At 41.0% G+C, this 20,064-nt stretch overlaps 1 protein-coding gene across 3 annotated transcripts in view; it reads right to left on the bottom strand.

Moving 5' to 3' along the window:
- The window catches only part of abca3b (ATP-binding cassette, sub-family A (ABC1), member 3b), a 115,139-nt gene that overhangs the window by 65,429 nt on the left and 29,646 nt on the right, over window positions 1-20,064 (bottom strand). For all 3 annotated transcript variants that reach the window (XM_072559638.1, XM_072559639.1, XM_072559640.1), the window contains 8 exons: window positions 17,860-17,980; window positions 16,443-16,616; window positions 14,311-14,492; window positions 11,959-12,105; window positions 8,888-9,017; window positions 6,725-6,879; window positions 2,378-2,527; window positions 751-961 (listed from right to left, as the gene is read on the bottom strand). In XM_072559638.1, coding sequence (XP_072415739.1) covers window positions 751-961; window positions 2,378-2,527; window positions 6,725-6,879; window positions 8,888-9,017; window positions 11,959-12,105; window positions 14,311-14,492; window positions 16,443-16,616; window positions 17,860-17,980 — 1,270 coding nt within the window. The remainder of the gene's footprint in view (window positions 1-750; window positions 962-2,377; window positions 2,528-6,724; window positions 6,880-8,887; window positions 9,018-11,958; window positions 12,106-14,310; window positions 14,493-16,442; window positions 16,617-17,859; window positions 17,981-20,064) is intronic.

Raw genomic sequence — 20,064 nt, 5'->3', positions numbered from 1 at the left:
TGTGTGGCACAGAAAAGCCTAGTGGCCAGAAGCTTCAATAGGACAGCGAGGGAGTCCCTGAGAGTTAAAGCCAGACTGATCTTTCTCATCTTTTGCTATTTTTCTAAATGTTATCCTATTCACTGATCTGCTACTGGGGCAGCATGGTGGCTCGGTGGTTAGCACTGCTGCCTCACAGCACCAGGGACCTGGGTTTGATTCCTGCCTCGGGTGATTGTCAGCGTGGAGCTCTGGTTTCTTCCCACAATACAAAGATATGCAGGTCAGGTGAATTGGCCATGTTAAATTGCATAGTGCTAGGTGCATTAGTCAGGGGTAAATCTAAGATCTGGGTGGGTTACTCTTTGGAGGGTCGGTGTGGACTTGCTGGGCCGAAGGGCCTGTTCCCATGCTGTTTGTAATTTGCTGGTCGTTTGCAGAAACATGTCATTGTGCAGCTAGTGCCTGATAAACATAATTCAATGACTACTTAGATTGCTAGTGCTTATAATATGGTGAAACATCTCAATCAGAGGTCTTTGGGATAGGTTATTAAAACTCTTACTGAAAATAGAGGTTTTAAAGAGCTTCTTAAAGGATATGGAAGTGGAGAGGTTTAGGGACGGAATTCCAGAACTTAAAGTCCAGCAGATTGAAAGCACAACTACTAATGGTTGGGGCAAAGAATGGGAATGTAATAGTGGTCAATTTGAAGGCATCAGGGACCTTGGAGGATTATAGTGTTATAATTTTACTGTTCCTCTTACTCACCATACTTGTTCTTGAGGAAGAGTGATGTTCCACAGCACTGAAGCTGCCCATTGGCCATGATCAGAATACGATCTCCAAGGAGATCAGCTTCATCCATAAAATGAGTGGTTAGCAGGATAGTGCGGCCATACTTCTGGTTCTGTAGAAGATCCCAGGCAGATCTGCGGGATAGTGCATCCATACCAGATGTTGGTTCATCCAACATGACAATCTGAAGGACAGAAAACAAATAATCAATAATAAGATCCTCTGTGGCAATTTGACCAATCTCTAAAGGGCACCGTTTCTGGGTGATTGAAACAATGAAAAGGTTGCTACCCCATTTTCTTGAACTTTTGACTTAGGTCTTGGTTTCCCACACCCTTGGAATTACACCATTTCTTTTTCATGTGCCACTGTTCACTGTCAGATTGAGAAAAGATGGACTGTGAGCTGAAGACATGTTTGATGTGCATGTTACTTCTGTTCTAAAGGAGCAGCAACCCCAGCAGTTGGAGTCATACCTAACTCAAAGGAAGAGGTTTGCAGTTTTTAGAGATCAGCCACCTCAGCACTCGAGCATCTTTGCAGGGGCTTCTCAGGCTCATGTCCAATGCCCAATCATCTTGATTTGTTTCATTAGCTACCTTTCTTAAAGTCAGAATTGGAAAGTTTGCTGGTGATTACACAATGTTCTAAAGATATTGAAGCAGTCTACACCCAAATGTAGAACAATCTGCACAACATCCAAGTTTGGGCTAACAAGTGACAATTAACATTCATGCCACACAAGAGCCAGGCAACAACCATCTCCCACCAGAGAGAATCTAACCATTGCCTCTTGATATTCAATGGCATTACCATCGCAGAATCTCTTAACATCGACATCCAGGGGTTTACCATTGACCAGAAATTGAACTGGACCAACCATGTAAATATGGTGACTACAAGAGTGGGTCAGAAGCTAGGAACAGTGTGGTGGTTAACTCACTTCTGATTCCTCAAAGTCTGCCCACTTTCTACAAGGCAAGAGTCTGGAGTGGGATGAAATATTCTCCACTTGCCTCGGTAAATGCAGCTCTAACAACACTTGAAGTTGATACCATCCGAGACAAAGCAGCCTGTTGTCAGCAGCATATCTACAAACATTCACTTACTCCATGACTGATGCACAGGAGCATCTCGACAGAATGCACTACAGAAATTCACCTCTTTAGGCAGCACTCATGACCATTACTGCTTAGAAGGACAAAGGTAGTCGAAACATGAGAACAGCATGACCTGCAAGTTCTCCTCCAAGTCAGTCAACCTCCTGACTTTTAACTGTATCATGCTCTTTCAACGTCACTGGGTGAAAATTCTGGAACTTGCTCCCTAATAGCACTGTGGATCTATCTGCCCCGAATTGACTGTAGCAGTTCAACATCACCTTAAGGGCAATTATGGATGGGCATAAATTAAGGCCTAGCCAATGCAGCCCACTTCCCCTGCATTAATAAAAACATACTGTTACAGCAAAAGTCATTGGACAATTAACTTTGCTTCTCTAATCACTGCAGCCTGATCTGTTGAATGCTTCTGGCAAAATGATTTTATTTTCAGGCATAAAACACCTTCTGTTGCCCTGAGGTCTTAAAGGTGTTATTACCTTAGAGTTGCCGATGAGAGCAATTCCAATGGAGAGCTTCCGTTTCATTCCACCAGACAAAGTCTTGATCTTTGCTTTTCTTTTATCCTTCAACTTCAACATGCTTAACATCCGGTTTACCTCTTCGTGGATCTGACCAGAGCCTTTGAGCTGTGAGATGGAAATGGCTGGGTCAATAAGCTAAGACAATGCGATCAAATTCTAATTGTCAGTTGGAGGATGAGAGCCAACTGTGACTCTTTTGTAGTTCCCTCATCAATGGTGCTCTCTCTGCTTCATGCACTTGTCATATGCTCTGCCTCCCTCCCTATTCATGCTTACAATGCCTCCCCTCCTCAACTTGCTTGCTCTGTCCCTTCTTCACCAACACACTCTCTCCCCCCTCACTCTCATCCCTCCCTCACATGAGCTCTTACTCTACACACACACACACACACTCTTTCTCTCCTTCCCTTACGTTTTTTCCCTGTCCTTCCCTCCCTACATCCCTTTTCTGCCTCTCCCTCCCACAGTCTCTGGTTCTCTCTCTCTCCTTTCTTCACCAACACAATAAATCTTTCTCTGCCCCACTCTTACACACTCTCTCTCTTCCTCATACAATCTCTCACAGTCTTTCTCTCCTTCCCTCACACTCACTCTGTCTGACCCTCCCCTACACTCCTTCTCCATCTCTCCCTCTTGTACTTTGTCCCTGCCCCATCCCCACACTCTTAATACCTCCCTGTCTCTAACCCACACTCACTTTCTCCCTCCTCTCACTAGTACTCTGTCTCGCACATTGTATCCCTTCCTGTCCCCCACACTTTCTTTTCCTTGTCCACACATGCACACTCTTTCTTTCTGCCTACTCCACATTAACACTTTGTCTCCCTTCCCATTCACTCATTCTCTCTCACTCCTTCACCCGTACTCATTCTCTGTTCACTCTCCCACACTCATTTACTCTCTCCATTCTTGTCCGCAATCTCTCCCTCTCTCCGTCTCCCACATTCCCCCTTTCTTTCTCCTTCCCTCACATTCTCTCTCTCCATCCCCATTCTGTTTCCCACCATACCCCCTCCCATACACTCATTCTCTCTCCCTCTTTTACCCACATGCACTCTGTGTTCCCCCAACCTACACTCTCACTCATTGTCTCCACCCTCATCCACAATCTCTCTCTCTCCCACATTCTCCCTGTCATTCTCTCTGTCCTCCTACCCCACACTCTCTTGTCGAGTCATACAGCATGGAATCAGACCCTTGGGTCTCTCCTAAATCTTTCTCCTCTCATCTTAAAAATATGCCCCCTAGTTTTGAAATCATCCACTTGAGGAAAAAGACTTTTGCTACTGACTTCATCTATGCCCCTTGTGATGTTATAAAGCTCTGTAAGGTCATCCGTCAGCTCCTGTGCTGCAGTGGAAAAATGTCTCAGGCTCTCCTTATGACTCAAACCCTCCAGTCCTGGCAACATTCTGGTAAATCTCTTCTGAACCCAGTCCAATTTAATAATATCCATCCTAGAGCAAGGGGACCAGAACTGTACACAGCATTTCAGAAGTGTCCTCGCCAACCTCAACATGATGTCCCAACTCCTATACTCAACGGTCTGAGCAATGAAGGCGATTTCCTCTGCTCTACATTCTCTCTCCCTCCCGCACACCATCTCTCTTCTTTTCTTTCTGTTCCTCCCCCACACTATTTCTCTCTCCAACCAAACTCATTCCATCTGTTTCCCCCACGCTCACTCTTTCCCCTCTCACATACTCCATTTCCTTTCCGACCCCGCACACTCTCATTTTCTCCTTTTCCCTTCCTGACACAATTTCTGTCTCCCTGTTTCAACCAGTCTTTTTTGCTCTCCCCTCCTACCCCATACTCTCTCTCTCATCCCCTTCCTACCACACTTCTTCTCCCTATCTTTCTCTCCCTCTGCCATACACTCGCTACCTCTTTCATCTTCTTCCCAGACTCTTTCTCCCTCTCCTTTCCTCACTCCCCTACAATCTCTCCCCCTCTCTTTCTCTGCTGTTAGCAAGATATTGTTAAACTTGAAAGGATGCAGAAGAGATTTACAAGGATGTTGCCAGGGTTGGAGGGTTTGAACTATAGAGACAGGCTAAATAGGCTGGAACGTTTTTCCTGGAGTGTTGGAGGCTGAAGGGTGACCTTATCGAAGTTTTTTAAAATCACGAGGAGCATGGATAGGGTGAATAGCCAAGGTCTTTTCCCCAGGGTAGGGGAGTCCAGAACTAGAGGGCATGGGTCTAAGATGAGAGGAGAAACATTTAAAAGGGACCTAAGGAACAACTTTTTCCATGCAGAGGGTGATGCTAGTGTGGAATGAGCTGCCAGAGGAAATGGTGGAGACTGGTACAATTACAACACTTAAAAGGCATCTGGATGGATATATGAATAGGAGGCAGTTAGAGAGACATGGGCCAAATATCTGGTTGGCATCGAGTTGGACCAAAGGGTGTGTTTCCATGCTGTACAACTGTATGACTCTCCCTCCCCTACCTTCCCCACACTCTCTCCCTCTTTTTCTCCCTCCCCCATAGTCACGCTCTCTTACACTCTTCCCTTTCAATCTCTCCCCCTCTTTCTCTCCTTCCTCTTCACACTTGCTTTCCATTTTCTCTCCCTCAAGCATACTTTCTCTCCCACACTCGGTCTCACTCTGTCTTCACCACACTTTCTGTCTCTCCCCCTCTGCCATGCGGGAGCAAAATGGGGACACACACACTCTCTCTCTCTCTCTTCTTTTCTTTCTCTCCAAATTGAACACTCTATCACCCCACAGTCTCTTCTGCTGCCCCTTTCTCCTTATTAGGCAACTCTTTACTCTGGGATTGTGGGTCCTGAAGTGACTAAGTAGTCCAGTACTGGATCCACAAATTTCACTCCAGAGCGGATAAGTGGTGTTTGCTGAACAGCCAGGTGAGATGTTCAGGTTTTTGCAAGGTATCCCTCATCAGCAGAAATCAAAAAGCCAATGAAGTCAATGCAGCTGGAGCTCAGATGTTTCCACAGAATTATGGATGTCTGGGCTCTCAGCCAGTACTGCATAGTTTTTCACCAAGATAATTTACACACAATTATGAGCTTTCAAGACTTCCTTCTATTGATACTTTAAACAGACTGGACAATTAACACATTTACTGACTTGTCACAAAAAAGTAGTTTTTGTTAAGAAAGTACAAAGTAATTAATGAATGACAATTTAAAAGATATCTGTGTATCCTATTATTGCTGAAGCATTTATTCCTTCTATATAGTGCACGGTGAGTGAATGGGCATAACATGTATCAAATGCCTGCCATTGGGGATGGGTGGGCAGCATAGGCCTGGTGTTAATGAGAGGCACTGGGGAGGCTGGATAAAGTTGCAAGGGGAGAGGACACAAGAAGGATTTTATTCATTTAGCTTTCATGGCATTCCCTCATATATACTATGGTACACAACACCATCAAGGTGTCATGAATCACAGCTCCATGAGGTCAAGGAGGACTGGAATTTGCCTATCTTTATAATGGAGCCAACCATGTTAAAGATGGCAGGATCAGGGTCATGACCTGAACCAGCTTCCCCTTAAAAGTTACTTTTGATAATCAGAAATTAAACTTGCAAGTGGGGTTTGGAACCTCAAAATTAGGATTAGCACATTATCTTTTTCTTATCATATTCATAGGGGGCATAGTTGGCTAGTCCAGCATTTATTGCCCATCCCTAATTGTTTCTTGAAATAAGTTGTGTTCTAAGCCATTTCAGATGGCAATTATAAGTCAACCACATTATTGTGGGTCTGGAATCCCATGTAAACTCGATTGGGTAAAGACAGCAGAATACTTTCTCTAAAGAACGAAAGAACGTTAATGAATTAGAAGGGTTTCTACAACAATTAACAATGGTTACATGGCGATCATTAGACTAGCCTTTAATTCCAGGTTTTTTTTTTATTGAACTCCAATTTCACCACCTGCCATGATGGGATTTCAACTATGTTCCTAGGACATTAGTCTGAGACGCTGGATTACTAGTTCAGTGCCAAGTTTACTACGCTACCACATTTCCTTTGGAAAGATTTCTTAATCATCCTGATGACAAAAATCCACATCAGCATCTCAGGCTGTCAGCATTGCCTGAACATATGCTAAATCCCAAATAAGGATTAGAATCTATGACCTCCTGATTCTGAGCAACAGGTGACTACCACTGAATCAAAGTGACATTTTGCAATGAACAGATGGAACAATCTATAAGGACAATAGCTGATAAATAATATATTATGCAGTCAGCAGCATGGAGACAGACTATTTCCTTTAAACCTTTAACTGTGTGTTCTTCCCCTCCAATATAACTTACCCCACTAAAAAATAACAGATGCTCTTCTACGGTAAGGTTATCAAATAGGACATCGTGCTGTGGACAGAGTCCAAGACTTTGGCGAACCAGTGGCATGTCCTGGCAGATATCATACCCATTAATGTTGGCAGTGCCACTTGAAGGAGGGAACAGACCTAACAAACAAGAGAACAGGTTATCTGTTCCGGCAGCAGTTTTGATAGAGCAATACGAATAGGACTAACATGCACTTCAAATACATTCCTTAAATAGGTCAGTACCAGACCAAAAATACGGCTTGCCATCCATTCACACATTCATCCTCCACTCAGTTATCCATTCCTTCTTATGCTCTTCAGATTTCTAACATGGATTCTCAATGTTGGGGCCTCTCCAATTCTTACTCTAAATTATCTCATCACTAACTGTGATAAGCCAACTTGAGGCAAAAGTGGAATTTCTTTAGGTTCAGGTTGAATTCAACATGAAATATGTGACACTAAAAGCCTGGGAGAGAGATTTTGTGAATTCACTAAGATTTTGAGAATCCTCAAATTCATCTTCCGTGTGAAAAACAAGAAGCTGTGGGTTGAAGACCTATATAGAAACCACTTGATTCTACTTTGCCAGTTTTAGCTCATAATATGTTGTGTTTTAAGTCTGTAGGATATAACTTCTGTTTTAACAGGATTAACTCAGAAATTAACACTTGCCTACAAAGGTGCGATGCTAAGGGTATTCGTGGCTTTCAAGGCCTTAAAGCTCCACCATTTACACAAAGCCTTACTGATTTAGTGGCTATAGTCAGCTTCAAACAACGAGCTTTCTGTTGACATATTATTAACTTGGACTATCAAAGCAGTTGTTGTGTTTCAGGCAGAAATTATCAAAATGATTACAAATAAACATTTTGCTTGAGATAAACAATCTTTTTGCAAAATGTGTGCCCGAATTAGAGAACTAATTTGATGCAATGCAATGCAATTTAAAGACAAAGAACTGCGGCCAGAGCAGTTTCAAATGCCCTTTACAACTCCCAAAATTGTATTAACTAAATTGAATCAGTTAAGAGTTTTGTATTCAAAAATGTTTCTGTTTAAATTAGGTGCTCTTTGTGTTAATCTACTCTTTCTTTGTGGTCTAAAACAGAACTTAAATTATAGATTTAAACATGTTCAGTGATGTCACAAGGCTTTGTGACTACATGTGCAGTGCGTGCATCCCTTGCAGTTGCATTGGCAGAAACACAGCCAAATTCCAGTGGTTCCTTACATCTTGAATCTCTCCAACATGTGCTTAAATATTCAGACAGGAATACCTAACAAGACTGCACTCCATACCATTAAAGATAATATATTGTGGTTGTTGGAAATCTAAAACAAACAGAGAATACTGAAGAAACGAAGCATATCTGGCAGCATTTGTGGAGAGAGAAACAGAGTTAATGTTTTGAGTCCAATGTAACTTTCACACCTGTGAACATGGCCAGAGTAGAGGTCTTCCAGCCCCAACAATACTGATATTTGCCCCTTGTATAAGCTTAGCTCTGAAGAAGAGTCAGACTGATCTCAAGACGTTAACATTGTTTCTTTCTCTGCTACAGACCTGCTGAGTTTCTCCAGAATTCTCTGTTAGTTGCACTCCATGCCCGGCAGAAAGATGCACCACATGCACAGATCATTCAATAGCCTACTTTGGACACTTCTGTGATTAAATTGGGCTCTTGTATATCAGTCAACGAAATGTCTGCTAACACCAACAATACAGTGCCAAATTCCAACCATGTCTGTGTAACTTTCTTTCAGACTGTACATGCACAAAATACAGCCTTTTTTTAAACTAAAAGAAAGTCTTGTAACAGTTTTTTTTCTCTTCACAGATCTACATTTTCTTTAAGTTCATTTTACATTTCTAGGTGTCTGTTAGGCTTAACACTCTTAATTTCAATTTAATTCAAAACCTATGCTGCTTCTGTGTATACTCTTGCAACATCAACAAACACCATGTCAAATAAACTCAGTTTGCCGAAGGAACATACTGAGTATTTATGTCTGACCATTAATGTTGCTTTCAATAAACAACAGTAGCAATGTGTTGTCCAAATAGAAAAGTCAGATGGAACAAAATTAAGCCGAGAGAATATTCCTAGAATAGAAGGGTGCACTCTAATGTCCGTGAACACACCTGTGAGCATGGACAGAGTAGTAGTCTTTCCAGCACCATTGTGGCCCAGCAATACTGAGATTTGTCCCTTGTATAAGTTGATGGTTAGATGAGAAACTACTTCCTTCATCTCGTTTCCAACTTTGAACACCTACAGAAAACAAAAATGTGAACTGGCATCAAGGAACAGTGTCAGGGTTTATCATAGCTCATCTCAAAGCCTGCAATTTGTAAGACTCTAGAATGGTCCCAAGAGACTGAAAAACATAGATTTAGAAAATGCAAGCAGGAGTAATCCACTTGGAATTTCAAACTTGCTCCACCATTCAATCTGAAAGTGGCTGATCAGCCAAGTCAGTACACTGTCCCTTTGATCCCTTGACCCCTAAGAACTCTCTCTTACCTTCTTGAAAACATCTGAAGCTGCTTTAACTCCTTGTGACTCAGAAGAGTGAGTAAAGAAGTAAAAATCTGTATAATTAAAAATGACTCAAACAAACCAGGAATTTCAGTCAATTAAATGTGCTTCTGGTCCAGCCACTGAACTACCAAGGTACTACTTTCTGTGCTTTCTGTGGCAGAAAGTTCCACAGGATCTTGATGAAGAAATGTGTCTGACTCTCAGCCCTAAATGTATCCTTAAACTCTGACCTCTGGTTCTGAATTGCCCTGTCATCAGGAACATCCTTCCCCCACTTGCCCTGTGTAGTCCTCTTAGAACTTTACAGATTTTGTAAGATCCCCTCCGTGTTCTGATTGGAAGTTAGCAAAGGTGACATGGCTATTCAAGAAATCAGGAAGGGATGAAACAGAAATCTACGGGCCAGTTAGCCTGACATCTGTCATTTGACTTAACAACTGACCTTGAAAATCATAGCAAGAGGAAAGCTAACATTATTTTATGAAAGGGAAATTGTGTTTGACATTTTTAGAGGCTTTAAAAACATAGTTAATAGAGTAAATAAAGGGGAATGTGTAGATATCATATACTTGGATTGTAGAGTCATGGATGATATATTAGCACAGGTTCAAGATTAGTTAATGAACAGGAAACATAGTATAAAATGCATTTATCTCTGACAACCTGCCAAATTTGAAATGTTCCATAAAGACTAGTACTGGGGCCCCAGCTATTTACAATCTATATTCATAACAAAGGCTAAGTGATAAAGTATAATTTACCTAAGTTTGCTAACAATACAAAGCTAGGTGGGGGTGCACATTGTGGACATGAAAAGGCTGAAAAGAGGCTTGAATAGATTGAATGAATGGACAACAAAGTGGCAGATGAACTATAACATGGGTCAGGGGTTATTCATTTTGGTCACAATAGAAAGAAAAGCAGAAGTCATGAAACTCCCACAGAAACTTTGAGTTTACACATCAAAGGAACACAAATAGGTAACATGCAGGTAATAAGCAATAAGAATGGTTTGTTGTATAAGTGTTTAGATCAGAATGGTGCTGGACAAGCATAGCAGCTCAGGCAGCATCTGAGGAGCAGGAAAATTGACGTTTCGGGCAAAAGCCCTTCATCAGGAATAGGATAATGCAATGCTCAGAGGAAAGAAAGAAAGAGATCCTAAACGGTGCCTTTTTAAAAACGATATGATCTGTTTAAATTCTTGTTTTAAAATAGCTGCTACTGAACAAGAATAGACAAGTTTGCTGCCTTTAGAAATGTCCAGCAATTACCAAGACAAAAGTAAATGCATCTTTGCATGAGGAATGTCATGTTGTGCAGCTATTCCAGCTGAACGAACACAAAGGAGTTGCAGATGGAATTGCTTGCCATTTTGGAATAAAGGAAACCACTGAAACCAATTCATGCTTACTTTGGTGTTGATGACTCCACAGTTATCTGTTACAAAACACAGTTGATGAAGGACATCGAACCACCTTGGTAGTTCAGTGGCTTGACTAGAAGCATGTTTAAATGACTCATATTCCCTGCTTTATTTGGATCATCTTTAATTATACAGATTTTTACTTCTTTATTCACTCTTCTGTGTTACAAGTAGTTAAAGCAGCTTCAGACTTAACTAAGGTCAACAAGCAGAAGGCTGGAAGAACACAGCAGCCAGGCAGCATCAGGAGGTGGAAAGTCAATGTTTCGGATGTAACCCTTCTTCAGGACCTGAAGAAAGGTTACACCTGAAACATTGACTTCTCCACCTCCTGATGCTGCCTGGCTGCTGTGTTCTTCCAGCCTTCGGCTTGTCTACCTTGGAATCCAGCATCTGCAGTTTTTTGTCTTAGACTTAACTAATGCCTGCCTCTGTTCTCAATTTCACTCAAATCTTAATTCTGGAAATAATTCCTGTATTTTACCTGCAAAATGAACCAATCTTCAAGTTACAATGTCCACACCTTCACCTGCAAATCACCTGCGTCTGAACTCATGCAAAAGAGCACAGCCAACTGAAAGGACTCAATGAGACATTGACTTACTGGACTCATTAATTCATGTCAAATAATGTCAGTATCTTTGATTATTAAGTAATTTGTAACTTCTCTTCTTTCCTGTCATTTTTACTTTCTTGGATAGGGGTGTGTGAATGTCTGTTGTGGATCATTCCCCTAGTTTTGAATGACTGAATTACCTTGGCTTACAGTACCTGAAGATTAAAAGGATGAAAGTTATCTCATTACACATAATGGTTAAAGATGCTCCATGACTGAATATACTTAAGGCAAGGTAGTCAGACTTAGTGTCTCTTCAGGAAGCAAGGGATATAAGAAATAGGTAGGAAAGATCAGTTGAAGCTGAAGATCAGCCATGGTCATACAGAATGGTGAAGAAGTTTGACAGAGTTCTATTTCCTAAGTTGCTACGAATGTGTGCCTCAAGATTTTGAGCAAGAAGAAGATCTTTAAGTATGTTTCACCATCCAATTAGCTCATGATTGATCTGTGTCCTAATAGTATCAATTCATCTTGGCTCTGTGACCCTGAATATCCCTCACCCAACAAAAATCTTAATTTCTTAGTTTTTACATTTTCAATTGACCTCCCAGCATTAAAAGCTTTTTGAGGGAAGTAATTCAATACAACCAAAACATTGTGAGCAACAATCAAATTCCATTCCCTACCTTGGTCAAGTCTTTGATTTTGATGCCAGCTTCAATATCCAATGGGTCATCTTCCATGTATTCAGTGTTTAGTGGTTTTTCTGCTTCATCATCCTCTTTGTTTATTTTGATGTATTCAGACCTCGGCTTCCCAAGCCAGTATGAAGGCTGCATAAACATCACAAGTTAACACAGAATAACAAGGGTCCTTTAAATAATCCATTCTGCTGTATTAAACAGTGGACACAGACATTCTCACCAGTTGATATAGGAGATGGGAACAAATTCCATTTGTGGGCCACTGCAACACACCCTCAACCCAATCATACCATCGCAGTTATATCTAGGAATACGACCATTATTGGAACTCTACCACATACAATACATGTTGGCTGAAGAGTGAATCTCTGGCTGCCACTGTTAGGACCCATGGTTCAGATGTTCTGGATGCAGAAACAGCTGGATGATGTGGAATTATAGAGTCATAGAGTTATACAAAATGGAAACAGACCGTTCAGTCCAACAGGCAATGAACATGTCAACCAGATATCCTAAACTGATCTAGTCCCATTTGCCAGCACTTAGTTTATATTCTTCTAAACTCTTCCTATTCATGTATCCATCCAGATGTCTTTTAAATGTTGTAATTGTACCTGCCTCCAGCACCTCCTCTGGCAGCTTGTTCCATACATGCATCACCCCCTGCATGGAAACATTGCCCCTTATGTCCCTTTTAAATCTTTCCCTTCTCACCTTAAACCTATGCCCTATAATTTTGTAATCCCTACCCTGGGAAAAACACCTTGGCTATTCACACTATCCATGCCCCTCTGTAAGGTCACCCCTCAGCCCCCTACGTTCCAGGGAAAAAAACCCCAGCCTATTCAGCCTCTCCCTATAGTTCAAACCCTCCAATTCTGGCAACATCCTTGTAAGTCTTTTCTGCACCTTTCCAAGTTTAACAATATCTTTCCTAGCAGGGAGATCAGAATTGAATGCACTATTCCAAAAGAGGCCTAACCAATGTTCTGTGCAGCCACAATATGATGCCCCAACTCCTTTACTCAATGCACTGACCAATGAAGGCATGCGTGCCAAACACCTTCTTCCTGTGATTACATTTTCAAGAAGCTATGCACCCCAAGATCCTTTTGCTCAGCAAACTTCCTAGGGCCCTATAAAATGTATAAAAGTCCTGCCCTGATTTGCCTTTCCAAAATACAATACATCACATTAATCTAAATTAAACTCCATCTGTCACTCCTCGGCCCATTGGCTCATCTGATCAAAGTCCTGTTGTACTCGGAGATAACCTTCTTCACTATCCATTACAATCACTGATTTTGGTGTCATCTGCAAACTTACAAACCATACTTCCTTTATTCATGTCCAAATCATTTATATAAATAACGAAAAGCAATGGCCTCAGCACTGATTCTTGTGGCATACCACTGATCACAGACCTCTAGTCAATAAAACAACCCTCCGCCACCACCTTCTGTCTCCCACCTTCAAGCCAATTTTGTATCCAATTGGCTCACCATTGGTTATTATTATTACCACTACGACTACTGGTTCTGGAATCTGGACGGCACAAAGCTTGTTTTTGTGAACTTAGACTTAGATTGGAGCTATCACTTCACTTGATGCCTGAACAGAATTACCAAAATTATCCACCCCATATCTGGCTTGAAAGGGAACTTGAAGATGGTGGTGTTCCCACCCAGCTGCTGCCCTTATTCTTCTAGGTTGCAGATTTTGCAGGTCTGAAAGATACTATCTGAGGACCCTTAGCACATTGCTGCACTGCAGTTGGTACTCTTGATGTGTGCCTTGAAGGTGTTGGACAGGTTTTGGGGAACCAGGAAGTGAGTTACTTGCCACAGACTTCCTAACCTCTGACCACTTGTAGCCGCTATATGTTTATACCTGGTTCAGATATGTTTCTGGTAAATTATAACACTGATGATATTGAATATAAAGGGAAGACAGTTAAAATTCTCTCTTGTTGAAGTTGGGAATTGACTTGTATTTGTGTAGCATAAATGATTTGCAGCAGAAATCAGGCTAATATTTAGGAACAAGCTAGGTAGATGGTTGAAGGAAAGGAGGAAGCTAGGAATAGATTCAGAGGAGACAGCATGTGATGGAGACTGCTTCCTGAATTTATTGAATCACAGAGGAACCTCGATTATCCAAATGACAGGATGGGGAGTATTTTATTTGGATAATCGAGTGTTCGGATAATCAAATGCCAGATAGTACAGTTTAGCCAAGCACTGGGACCTTGTGATCTTGTTCGGATAATCCGAAATTTGGATAATCGAGGTTCCTCTGTACATACTAATTACAGAAATGTTTACAGCAACTTACCAAGATGAAAAAGTACCAGACCTGTGGTATTCCATACTCCCCAGGGAACACAGTTTCCACATACCAAGTGACCAAAATGTAAACAACTGAATCAAGTATCAGCATTGCCATTGATTGAGCAAGAGTAAAACTGTCATCCACACTGATGGGCAGGTATATGTTTGACCACTGTACACCCACACCTTCAAATAAACACAAGGAAATCAGAAAATAAATGTTCAAAAGAAAGTACTTGAATTATCAACATTAGCACTCTGAGTGCAGATGAATTATGTGGCTTTTCACAACCACAGTCTGTGAAGGTCACAAGAATCATTATTATAGTTATCTGTAATTCTCATTTTGTGCATGTCTTCCCTCCTCCCCATTTGATGATGGCCTTTGCAAAAAATCATGCTGAACCCACTGTTATTTAAAACACACTGGTTATCAAACAATAGGAGAGTCCTGGGTTGCATCAGAGCTCATGCTGGGCTGCATTGGCCATAGCTTTTGAGTAGAAACAGTGTGTCAATGTATAATCAGAGAAAATTAAGCATATTTCCTGTTGGGGGAGGCTTTGTATTGTTTCACTGTCTCCAAAGATATAATTTCTCAACGTTTATTCTGCAAGCGCTAATGAAAAACCAAATGCTAGAAAATATTCAACATACAGCTGTGAGGTTAAACAACTGCTGCATGTGCCTGACCATGCAGAAGCATGAGGCAGCACAAGAAGGAAATGAGAGAGGCTTGAGAAAGAGTCAGGGAATCTGAGGGAGAGATGGCAGTTTGAGGGGGTCAGGCAGTGTGAGACAGTGAAGCAACTTGAGAGAGGGTGTGCAGTGAGAGAGAAGTTGAAGCAATGTGAAGGGTGAAGAGAAGGCGAGGAAGTGTGAGGGCAGGACGACGTACTGTAAAAAGGAGGCAGAGTGAACGAGGGTGAGCTAGTGTAACAAAAGAAGAAATTGTGAAAATGAGAGAGAGAGAGCAAGTCAATGAGAGAGAGGGGGAAGAGTATGAGAGGGATGAGCCCCTGAGGAAAAGTAAGAAAGAATGAAGAAGCATGTGTAGAGGCAAGGAAACAGCTGTGGGCAATGATAGAAATCCAGTTTATGACCTGGTTAAATTATATGTTAATACATTTCATAACTAGTGTAGTGGCTCAATGCTATATAGTTGCTAATTGGTTTTGCCAGGAAGTCACAATCCTTTTTTACTTTATCACTTTTGTGCACAGCTATTTCCCACAGCATAATACATCAATTTATTCACTGGCAATACACAATAGATTATGTCCTTAAAATAATTAGGAAAGGCTGGAGTGCAAGTTATGATACATTTATGTATGACATTAGTATCTGGAAAAGTTCAGTTTACTAATTCCTGCTTAGAACAACCAACCTCAAGGAAAAAGGGTCATCTTTCATCAGTGTTTCATGATGAGACAGCTCAGTGCTGAAGTTAAATTATACTGAATGGCCAGAAAACCAAATATGGTCCAAACACAGGTAATTCCTCTTGAGGGAAGGCCAATCACAGGCACTGCTGCAAGATACAGCTAATCCCAATAATGAACGGAGAAAAGAAACAGCCAAGTGCCTGGAGGGCAAAGGCTATGTGAAAATGGCATTCAGAGATAATCAGCTACACAATATTGCCAACTGCCCAAACTGACTCAGATCCACATGGCATGTACTATCAAAAGAAAACAATTGCAATTATAAAGTGCCTTTTGTGACTTCAAGATGTCCCAAAAAGCTTTATAGCCAATCGAGCACTTCTGAAATAAGTAATTGACAACAATCAACATAGCAAGATTGCACAAACAGTAATGAGATTTCTAATTATGAATCTGTTTTTGATAATGATTGAGTGATAAATGCTGGCCAGGGCACTAGGAAGATCTCCCTGCTATTTTTAAAAATTGTGCTGTGAGAACTTTCATATCACATTGTTAAATGTGAGGATGACTGTTGGGGCCTCAGTTTAATGTTCTCCTCAGTGTTGCAATGAACTGACAGCTTAGATCATGCGCTCCTCCAGGACTCAAATTTGGGGACAAGCGCTACCAGAAACCTGAGCTCATATTTCATATATTAGCAATAGTAGTATAATAAGCAAGTACTGGCACAGAATCTCATTGCTCTTACCTTTCCCTTCAAACATGCCAATTAGCTGGCATCCCAGTGCCATGCCAACATTCGAGATCAAGCATGATGCCACTTTCTGGGGATGTGTCATTCTGTGGTAACGAGGTGCGATGAAGAAGTAAGGGATATATGAAAAGAAGTACAGGAATCCACTAACTGCAGCAGCTACATTAGCTGTAAACAGAGAAGAAGCCAGGTAAAATACTGATACACATTTCATTCTGCCATTGGCAGATGCTTTTGTAAAACTACTATCTGCACTGATTCTAGTGAAGTACCTGCAGAGATGACTGGTGTAGCATACATGTGTAACTGTACTACAAATCATCTAATTCAATACATATTCCTAGTTCCTTTTGTTTCCAGTTTCTCCTATCGAAAGCAGTTACTTAAAATATGCCAGTCCTATTCTGGAACACTTCACCCAAGTGGCTGAAAATGCATTTGTCCAACCTGCACCAGGGTATGGCAAAGGCAACAGGATGCTCTGGTTATGAAACTTACGACAAGGGCTTCTCACAGTTGCTCAGGTGCCCAACCTAAATGTTATGTTGAACTGTAACTAACCAGAATCATAGAATGGTTACATCATCAAAGAAGGGTATTTGAACTCTTAGGTTTGTGTCAACTTTCTGTCAGAGCTACTCACCTCACCCTAGTGCCTTTAAATCTTTTAATTTCAAGTGCCGATCCAATTCGCAAGCAATGTATTCTAGATCTCAACCATTCGGTACATAATTTCACAATTGGTTCTTTGTCAAATACCTAAACTTAACGCTGTCTGGTTCACATAGAATGATGTAATATATATACAGCACAGAAACAGGATTTGCTCAGTCCATCCTCCAATTGAACCTCCTCACATCTTTCTCATCAAAATTCATCAGCACAACCCTCTATTCCCTTTCCCCTCATACAGCTGTCTAGCTTCACTTAAAAGTATCTACACTATTCAATTCAATCATCCCTGTTCATATAGAATTCCACATTTGTGACCCTTCCACCATAGACCAGTCTGTCCCGATCTACTCTGTTTCAAGTGAGTTTGAACAGCTTTATCAAATTTCCTCTCCACCTTACCTTGAGAAAATAACTCCAACTTCCCTAATCTACCTATGTAATTGCAGTCCTTAATCCTCAGAATGACTTCTTCCTGCAACCTGGGAATGGATAAAGCACACCTTTCCTTTGCTCCTTACTGCCGTATTCAAAGCTCCTAATAAATCCAAACTGATATTCATATGATAGCTTGAATGGCCACCTTTTGCATTGTAACACTTCATTTATTCTGCTAAATAAATCACTACAATATTACTGGCACTGTGTAGTGAATTTTATTTTGTAACAACAAACAAAATTAAATGCAATCTAATAAATACAGCTGTCATTGTCTCTGAGACAGATCCAGGGCACATACCTTTGGAGAAGAAGACACTGATCATGAAGCTGAATGAAATCGTGGAAATTGAAAACAGCACGAGAAATGCAAATATTAGGGTGGGATCACTGTTGCTCAACACAGCTCCATGATTGGACATCTGCTGAGCAAAAACAAGTTGTAAGAACAAGCAGTCATGGTGCACCCATCACTGGAACACCAGAAGATCCATTAGATAGCTCAAAATAGTTTTTTTTTCATCAACCAGTTTAGAGATATTACTAACACACTTTGGAGCAGGTGGGACTTGAACCTGAGCCTCTTGGCTCAACAGTAAGGACATGATCATTGTGCCACAAGGGTGCCTTATCCCAATGGAGAAAGCAGGGAGGTAAGCAGGTGATGGGGAGAATTGATTAATTAGTTGGCTGGGTAGAGATATTTTCTAATTAACCTGTATAAATACAGAGATGTTATAAATACACCACTGGCGCAGGTGAAACTTGAAACTCCTGGCTCAGAGGTAGGGACACTACTGCTGTGCCTTAAGAGCCTTAATTGACAAGGTAGATATAAACAGGAATCACTCTTTTGGCCACACTTCAGCCCCACACTTCTTATCTTTGGATACAGTAGAGGCTGCTCCTGGGCTTGGCCAAAGAGGTCATTAACAGGTCCAGGCATCAGGCTGTGAAGTAGTTCATAGTTCTCAACTGACTTATTTTTTTCTGCAGCTACGTTCAAGCCTGGGTGTCCTTGGAAAGGAAGCACAAAACATCCACTAATACACTCAGGGAGAAGTAGACACTGCAGGAGGTGGAATGTCTTATCTTCCTCTCCAACTCCATTTGATTTTGTCCTCTCCCTTTTTCCTTGCCTTTTCCATCACCTTCAGTGCTAATACACTGCCACTGATGGGCTATGCAGGTAAATTAATTGAAAACTCAGGTGATTTAATCGATAAATGTGCAAAGTAATATGGATGATGTGGTGGTGGGGGAAAACAATATGTTCAGTTGTATTTGAAAGCAATTCTGGATAAAAAATAAAAAAAAGGGATCAAGTGAGACAGGTGGAAAAGAAACTGTAAGACTTGGTATTTAATAACACAGGCAGTTCCTGGGTTGCGAATGTATTCCAGTCCTGAATCCATTTGCAAGTCGATTTGTACACAAGTCAGAACACAATGCAGGACAATACAAAGCAGCTGTTCGTAAATACAGGAAATGTTTGTATCTCAGATATTTAAAATTATATCCCTGTGTGGGATCACATTCTTGAGTATGAGCATTTGTAAGTTGGGACATTCATAAATTGGCAACTGCCCTGTATCCACAAATTTACGTTTGTTGGGAGAGTGTTTGGTTGTTGTGGTAATAGTGTGTTTAGAAGATTCAGTTTCATCTTGGAGTTTGATATCCACAAAGACATTTCATAACATATCATAATAGGTTGATATCAAAAGTGCATCTTGGTTTCTGTCTCACTGACTGGCTTGAATCTGAAATTACATTGGTAGCAGGGGATGTTTGCCTGAAAGTGAAGTTTGGAAAATTAGAATCCTTTTCTGTGCAAAGCAAGTGCAAAGTGTTGGGACATGACATTCCACCAAATATTGATGAAGAAAATTTATAATAAAGAAAGATGACCTAAAAATGCAAATGAGGCATTGTCAGATTTTGATGAATTGTAAACAGGATTAATGTTCTGTAAAAGAATATATATTAGAATTTATAAGATTATATGCGAGACTGAAAATAATCTATTTGGAGATTCTTAACTTAGTGTTTGCCTTTAAGTTATGGGACTTTACTGAGGTGTTAAGCATGGATAGATTCCTAGTACCAACGTGAGTTACATTTTCAAAAAGAAACATACTTTTGAAATAGATGAGGAGTGGCAGATGGAGTTTAATTTAGATAAATGTGAGGTGCTGCAGTTTGGAAAGGAAAATTAGGGCAGGACTTATATACTTAATGGTAAGGTCCTGGGGAGTTTTGCTGAACAAAGAGACTTCGGACTGCAGGTTCACAGTTCCTTGAAATAGAATAGTGAAGGCTGCATTTGGTACACTTTCCTTTATTGGTCAAAGCACTGAGTATAGGAGTTGGAAGGTCATGTTATGTCTGTACAGGATATGGTTAGACCACTTTTGGAATATTGTGTGCAATTCTGTCTCCCTCCTGTTGGAAACATGTTGTGAAACTTGAAAGGGTTCACAAAGGATTTAGAAGGATGTTGCCA

The sequence above is a fragment of the Chiloscyllium punctatum genome, chromosome 40 (genome assembly GCF_047496795.1).
Source record: "Chiloscyllium punctatum isolate Juve2018m chromosome 40, sChiPun1.3, whole genome shotgun sequence".
NCBI lineage: Eukaryota > Metazoa > Chordata > Chondrichthyes > Orectolobiformes > Hemiscylliidae > Chiloscyllium > Chiloscyllium punctatum.
This window is presented reverse-complemented; position numbering and strand designations above follow the sequence as displayed.